Source organism: Oncorhynchus mykiss, chromosome 3 (assembly GCF_057628025.1).
Source record: "Oncorhynchus mykiss isolate SJ-2025 chromosome 3, ASM5762802v1, whole genome shotgun sequence".
NCBI classification, from domain to species: Eukaryota; Metazoa; Chordata; class Actinopteri; order Salmoniformes; family Salmonidae; genus Oncorhynchus; species Oncorhynchus mykiss.
In genome coordinates this window covers 84,813,322-84,820,724 of record NC_143024.1, presented here as the reverse complement: position 1 = coordinate 84,820,724, position 7,403 = coordinate 84,813,322, and the positions used below count along the sequence as shown (strand labels likewise).

The 7,403-nt window shown below is 45.5% G+C and overlaps 1 protein-coding gene across 1 annotated transcript; it reads right to left on the bottom strand.

Moving 5' to 3' along the window:
• Positions 1-278: 278 nt before the first annotated feature.
• On the bottom strand, positions 279-6,701 carry gpr45 (G protein-coupled receptor 45). The gene is made up of 2 exons (XM_021597930.3): positions 6,280-6,701; positions 279-2,328 (listed from the first exon to the last, which is right to left on the bottom strand). Exon 2 carries the CDS (start codon positions 2,199-2,201, stop codon positions 1,011-1,013), a length of 1,191 nt encoding a protein of 396 aa, XP_021453605.1. The 5' UTR covers positions 2,202-2,328; positions 6,280-6,701; the 3' UTR covers positions 279-1,010.
• Between the last annotated feature and the right edge of the window lie 702 nt (positions 6,702-7,403).

The following is a 7,403-nucleotide window of genomic DNA, read 5'->3' as shown; positions in this document are numbered from 1 at the left end:
ACAACACAGACTGTGTGTTCTGCTGTGGAAGATATGGGTCTTCCACACATAAATGCACTCCGCATCCGACAACCAATAGAGGTCTTTAGTATCCCAGCAACACAACCATTGTATTGACATTGTAGAGGCAGGGGATGGCTGTACGTGGTTTGTGTTCGACAACATGCTCTACCTTTGTCAACCAGCATGGCCCAACATATATTTTAGTTCCAGTATTAGGTTTAAGGTACAATGCTAGCCTATTACAGTGTATGTAGACAACTTACAACGGTTAGAACTGTGTTTAACATCATTTGTTATCTTTAATTTCTACTCAGTCTATAGGCTACATATGCATAGTTGATGACGTCAACACACCTGTTAATTGGATTGTTAGTTCATTCAGTTAATCAATTATTCATTCACAGAAACACTTTTATACTGATCAACATTTCTTTACAATTTTATCCAACGTTTTCATTTACATACAGTATAATTAGACATATACAACAACCATCTGGGTAAACGATCACCAACAGTACTCAGCCAATTATACAAACACCATGGAAACGGTTAATTAGAAAACACTGTTCCCAGTTGTACATCATTTCTCTTCAGGTCTTTTTTTTAGGAGAAGGGAAATAAAGACAGTCACACAAAGACTTTCGAGTGGCTCTGTTCATGGCTGTCCAGTGTCCACGGCACTTTAGACAAAACACAAGAATGTACTGTCCTCGCCACTATTGCGCCAATGCAAATAATTTGTTAAAAGACAGCAACGTTTCAGCAGCAAGCCGTCTATACTGCTGAAATGTTGATGTCTTAACAAATCGTATAGAGTATAGCATGTCCTTTACACCAGTGGAGCACCCTGTAGCTTCAAGACCAGAGTTGGTGACCACTGCTTTCCACGGTTACCATGGCGTGTCCTCAGAGTGACCGTTAGTTCCAAGCTGACTGGGTCTCACTGCACACGTAGATGTTACTGTCACACAGCCGACTGGGTCTCACTGCACACGTAGATGTTACTGTCACACAGCCGACTGGGTCTCACTGCACACGTAGATGTTACTGGGTCTCACCCTCCTGTGGCTCCGGCCCGGCACCCTGGGACACAGCCTACAGCTCTTGGGCATGAACTCCAGACAGGCCTCCCGGAACTTCCTGATCCTCCAGCAGTAGATGACTGGGTTAAACACGGTCTTCAGATAGCTGAGCCACAGAGCCCCCACACTGACCGGATAGAAGGCAGGGCTGAAGTAGAACCTCCGGCTGAACACAGCCAGCAAACTGACCACTGTGTGGGGCAGCCAGCACACAGAGAAGCCGATGAAGAGGATGAGGATGGTGGTGAAGGCCCGCGTCTTGAAGCTCATGTCCACATTGACCTGCGGGGGACGTTGCAGGCCAGTCAGTCCCAGCTTGCTGACCTGGTTGAGGACCGGGAGGCTGGCCTGGTCGGAGGTGTGGTTGTGGATGCGCAGGGCGTTGCGTCGGACCGTGTTAAGGATGCACAGGTAGGAGTAGAGCATGATGCCGAACGGCACAAAGAATACAGCCACTGCCAGCAGCACCGTGTAGCAGCGGTCGGCCAGCGACTCACTGTAGCCCAGCACGCACTGTGGTGCCCAGGCCCCCCCAATGCCCGTCACACCCGCCGCGCCCGCCCGCCAGCCGATCACAGATGGGAGCGCCACGCAGAGGGACAGCGCCCAGGAAGCGCCGATGAGCAGCTTGGCACGGTGTGGCGTCAGCTTGTCCTGCCGCTGAACGATAATGAGGAAACGGTCTACGCTGATGATGAGGAGGATGGACACGCCCTCCAGGACAAAGAGCCAATAGAGCATGACAGAAGCACGGCAGAACCCGCCCCCGAAGCGCCAGTCGGCGGTAGCCACGGTGACGGCGGTGAAGGGCATGCAGAGCAACGAGAGCATGATGTCAGAGAACGCCAGCGTAGCGAGGAGCAGGTTGATGGCAGAACGCATGGCGGGCTTCTGGTAGACGATCAGACACACGATGGCGTTGCCCAGGAAACCGATGGCGATCATGAAGATCATGATAGCGGCCAGCGTCACACGCAGGGTGACAGGCATGAGGGGACTAGTAGTCCCAACCCCTGGCGGCGGAGGCGGGGGTGGTGAAATCACCACCCCTTCCTCTTCTTCCAGCTCCATCAGGGGGGCACACCTAGCCAGCAGGCTGCCGTTGCAAAACGCCATAGCGATGGTTATCAGGCTAACAGTCAGTTCCACCCTGGATACACATCATTTTTCTTTAGTCTAAAGTTGTGTTGTCAAAGCTTCCTTGGTCAGTCACACGTCCTGGTCTCCTCATTCATGGCCAGGTCTGAAACAGAAGCAACATGCAACATGTCAAATACATGCTGGAACAAAACCTGCATCCTAGAAACATTTGAGTGCAACATAGTTCCTTAAGAACAAAACAGACGGGACAGAAGGATTGCATATCCACTGATCATCGACATCCAGAAGGTAATCTACTGCCGCCAACGTTCGTTATGGTGTTTTGTCCATGTGAATTACTAGTAGTACTACGGGCTGTGGACAAGTAACTGAAGTCCATACTTGTAGCGTTAAGAGTTGTTGTTGTTTTCTACACCGGGGAAGCCCACACAAACAGGAGGGAAGCTAGTGTTTGGCTGGGAGCGAGGCTCATCAGCTTGTCACAGACACTGGGGTCTATGCTCTGGTTATTATCTGCTCAAAGTGTGAATTAGAATCAGAGGAGAGATGGATCACATTTAGTGGAGGAGTTTAGGGGGAATGACTTGCCTGTGCCTCTGACGCTTATAGACTGTTATATAACCCAGAGAGGTTGGGCGGCGCACTTCCACACCCAGGCAGTCACCCGTTTTATCAGCGAGGGGGGCAGGACCGAGTTTGGGAAGCGCTGCATCACATACACACAGACCTTGTTGGCGAGGAAAACTCTCATCTGCTGGGGCAGCTCCACTATAGAATGTAATCCAGATGAAAGTGAATAGCTCACTCACAGGACACAGCTGTTGCCATGGTTGCAACCCCTTCTCTCGCTCCGGGGGTGGGGTGGAGGGATGGGGAATACTGTGGCTTTAAGCACCATCATGATGCACCTAGTGGTTCCTTTAACCCTGTAAATGAGCCATTCTCAACACAGTGCTTCCCCAGCTACACAGCTGTGAAAGGCAGGTGACGACCTGGAAGAGGACCACTGTCTCAACATTATGGATCTCATCAACCAATCAATATGGAGGTTGTGTGTGTGGGTGCTTTTGTGCTTTAAGCTTTTGAAAATTGATATTTCTGCCTCAAGCTTTACAAAGGAAAATTCTAGATGAATGATCCCTGTTGTGGATTCATATACAAGACCTTGCGTCAAAAGTGTTACTGATCGTTGCTGAGGCAACCAGGTCATCACATCCATGGTAACGAGGCAACCCCCCCCTTCACCCCCATCCCCATCTCTCTGCTCCCTGCAAACGTCTGTGACATTACATTGTCTGTCTGTGAGTGGGGCTGTTGCGACCCACATATCAAACCGGCACTTCCACACTCACTAACTAGTCCATTTCCTCCAGTGTTGTAGTAAAATGACTGTGGTATAAATACATGAGATAGGAACCCGAAGAGCCTGTTCTGAAGAAACATAGCTATGCTGCCCCCCCCATTTCCCCATCCCTCCATCTCTCATTGGATGAAATTCACCCACTTCTGTGCACGCACATAGTCCCGATGGAGAGAAGAAACGAGGCAATGTTACAGACAGATGAAAGAGAGAGGGAAAGATGGAGAGAGCGAGAGAGGGAGGGGGTGAGAGAGAGACAGCAGTGCATTCTCACAGTTGATTATGCTCCTCAAGAGCCCTTTATCTGTTCAGAGATGAAAAGGTGGTACTTTAGATTTGTATATTTATTTATTTTTATTTAACCTTTATTTATACAGGGAATCCAAATTGAGACCAGGGTCTCTTTTTCAATAGTGCCCTGTGTTACAACAATCAACAATCGCATCAGCTTAAATGGATAAAGTTGCATACAGAGCAGAAATTCTATATAGAGTCAAATGAATTATATTTTACAAGTTCACTCCACAATGAACAGGTCCTGTATTAAAGTCTTAAAGTGACATAAACCAGGACGTCAAGCTCTAATGCATCCCACTGGGCACACACTGGTTGAATCAACGTTGTTTCCACATCATTTCAATGACATTACGTTGAACCAATGTGGAATAGATATTGAATTGATGTGCCCAGTGAGGGATACTTCCTTCCTTCCTTCCTTCCTTTGAGTAATCACTGATATAAAGTGCATGGATAGGTGTAAAGTTTCTAATGGAAATGATGCCATAAAGAACCGTTGTGTTGAAACGCCTGATGTTTATTAACAGTGAGAATGGCAGAATGGTGAACTTAACTAAACGACGGAGAGTTTTGACTGTGTGATATTAGATTGCTTCTTGTGTAAATATTTTCTGTCTGGTTAGCAAGAACATATACATCTGAATGGAATTAGTAGAGGTATTTGTATAAACATATATTAACTATTTGATTATATGTTATAAAGACATAACATAATAAACACGTGTAATAACATTATCTGTGGGATTAATCAGAGGGAGATTATCTATTGTAAATGACAAAGTCGTACTTCCTGTACTCAAAATCCTTGATATCAATCCACTTGTGTTAGATCAGTGATTACTTCAAGGCAGGGAGGAAGGAATGATGGATGGATTTAAAGGAAATTGAATCTTGATTTGTGCATTTCATTTGTACATGTGTACTCAACACAGGGCCTGGATTGGCACAGAGTAGGCTTATGACCAGGAGGATGTCACACAGAGATGACAAGGCCACTGGCTGACTGTCTGGCTGACTAACTGGCTGATTGACTGACTGGCTGATTGACTGACTGACTGACTGGCTGATTGACTGACTGACTGACTGGCTGATTGACTGACTGCCAAACAGACACGCTGGCTGGCTGGCTGACTAACTGTCTGACTGGCTTTCTGACTGTCTGGCTGGCTAGCTAACTGACTGACAGACACGCTGGCTGGCTGGCTGACTGGCTGACTGCCAAACAGACACGCTGGCTGGCTGGCTGATTAACTGTCTGACTGGCTTTCTGACTGTCTGGCTGACTGGCTGACTGGCTGGCTGGCTGACTGACAGACAGACACGCTGGCTGGCTGGCTGACTAACTGTCTGACTGGCTTTCTGACTGTCTGGCTGACTGGCTGACTGACAGACAGACATGCTGGCTGGATGACTGACTGGCTGACTGACTGTCTTGCCAGGTCACAGTTGTAAATGAGAACTTGTCCTCAACTGGCCTACCTGGTTCAATAAAGGTGAAATAAAAAATAAAATAAAAATATGATACAGATCAGGATTTTGCTCTATATGCTGCTAGCCTGCACTCCTTCCAGGACCCCAGGAAGAAAAGCTACGGCTTTATGCAACAGCTAATGGGGATCCAAATAAACTACATCAACAGTCTGAATCTGAGCATCTCAGTACTAGCTACACAATCAATGTGTAGTAAATCTATGGCTGTGTTTTTAGACATCCACTGATTGGTGGAGGATACTCACATTGATTCACTCTATCCAATGAGATAACAGAATACTGTTTGGTGTACTTAGACCACTTCAATGCACTCTAGCCAATGAGAATGCAGATTACAATTCAGGTAATAGAGGGAGAATAGCCCTCTTCTTCATCAGGTCAATATATGGTTGTTGGGATACACAGACCTGCAATGATTTGAGAGTAGCAGTGTATGTGCTTATGGAGAATTAGTATGTGTTTGAGTCACCAGAAATATCATTATTGATACATGGAACCGTTTGTTGCATCCTTTGTGCTGTGAAAACGTCTCACTGATAGGGTCAACAGAGAACATCAATGTCCATTAGAAGACAGTATATCCAGTCAGACATTGTCTGTTCACCTCCCCATAACCATATTAATTCATTCAGGCCTGGTCAAATGCATTCTGATCGACATTTCATATTTAAACACCACGCTATCATATGCCCACCGATTTTTTTCTCCCTCATTAATTCTGAATACCTTTATAGCTGATTAAGGATTGTGTTTTGTAAATTGTCTAATTCGACTCAATTGTGTAATGTAACGAGATTATTTTGTCATACATTTAGCAAAAATATAGTCTACACAATGATCAAATTGTTCTCCATTCTCGTCAAGTAGAGTAGCACAATGCGCATTGTTTCGAGCGCCATAATTATAATCGAGAAATGGTGCAAAATGACGGATCAAACAGCCTACCTTTGATCACTGCGACTCACAATGCCGTTGATGTTGAGTCTCGGGTGGCTTGTCCTGTTATCATTACAAGACGTATAGGAAGACGCACTGTCCACGGCAAACACACATTCCATCGCCTCCTTCCATCCAGGATCCACCCAAACCAAACCACTTTGCTTTTCTCAATCGGGAATCAAGACATGTGCTGTGCAGTCGCCTGCTGACGCGCAAGGCGCGGACCGGTCCGCTGGTTTAAAAGTGTTGATTTGAAGAGGAAAATCGATTTTTCGATTAGAATTCTTAATTTAGTTAGCAAGCACACCTAATATTGAAAAAACATATTGAGACGAAATCGATACATTTCGACAATAAAGCAAATAATTCCAAAGAATATAGCCTGTGTCATTAAATAACCCTCATTTGCTAACCATCTGAAACTGAATAAAGTGAGAATGAAACTGATCTTCCCACAATGTTCTAGCTCTACCTAGGCAAAAGTCAAAAGATATAGGCCTCAGTCTGTATGGATAAGCAACTAGATTGGGCCTAAACACATCTTAACAATCACCTCTACAATATATTCAATGTATTCAGTAGCACTATAGCCTAGCCTACATGACGTCAATAATAGCCTGTTCTTTAGACATGCTACTTAGGCTACCATGTGTAGAACATGTTCATGTGTATTTCAACCATATGGAGATTGGTACCTTGCCTGTGTCACATACACACATTATGTTCTTCTACCTTCATGTGGACCAAAATCCTATTTTCCCTCACCCTAACCTTAACCCCAAACCTAACCACTAACCTCTTACCCTAACCCTAATTCTAACCCTAACCTTAACCCTAAACCTAACCACTAACCTCTTACCCTAACCCTAATTCTAACCCTAACCTTAACCCTAAACCTAACCACTAACCTCTTACCCTAACCCTAGTTCTAACCCTAACCTTAACCCTACACCTAACCACTAACCTCTTACCCTAACCCTAATTCTAACCCTAACCTTAATTGTAACCCTAAACTTAAAATAGCCTTTGTCCTAATGGGAAAAATCCCCACGAGGGAGAATTTTCCTTTTCATGCAATCCTTTTGGGGATTTTAGGTCCCCACAAGGATAGAAGAACCAACACACATACA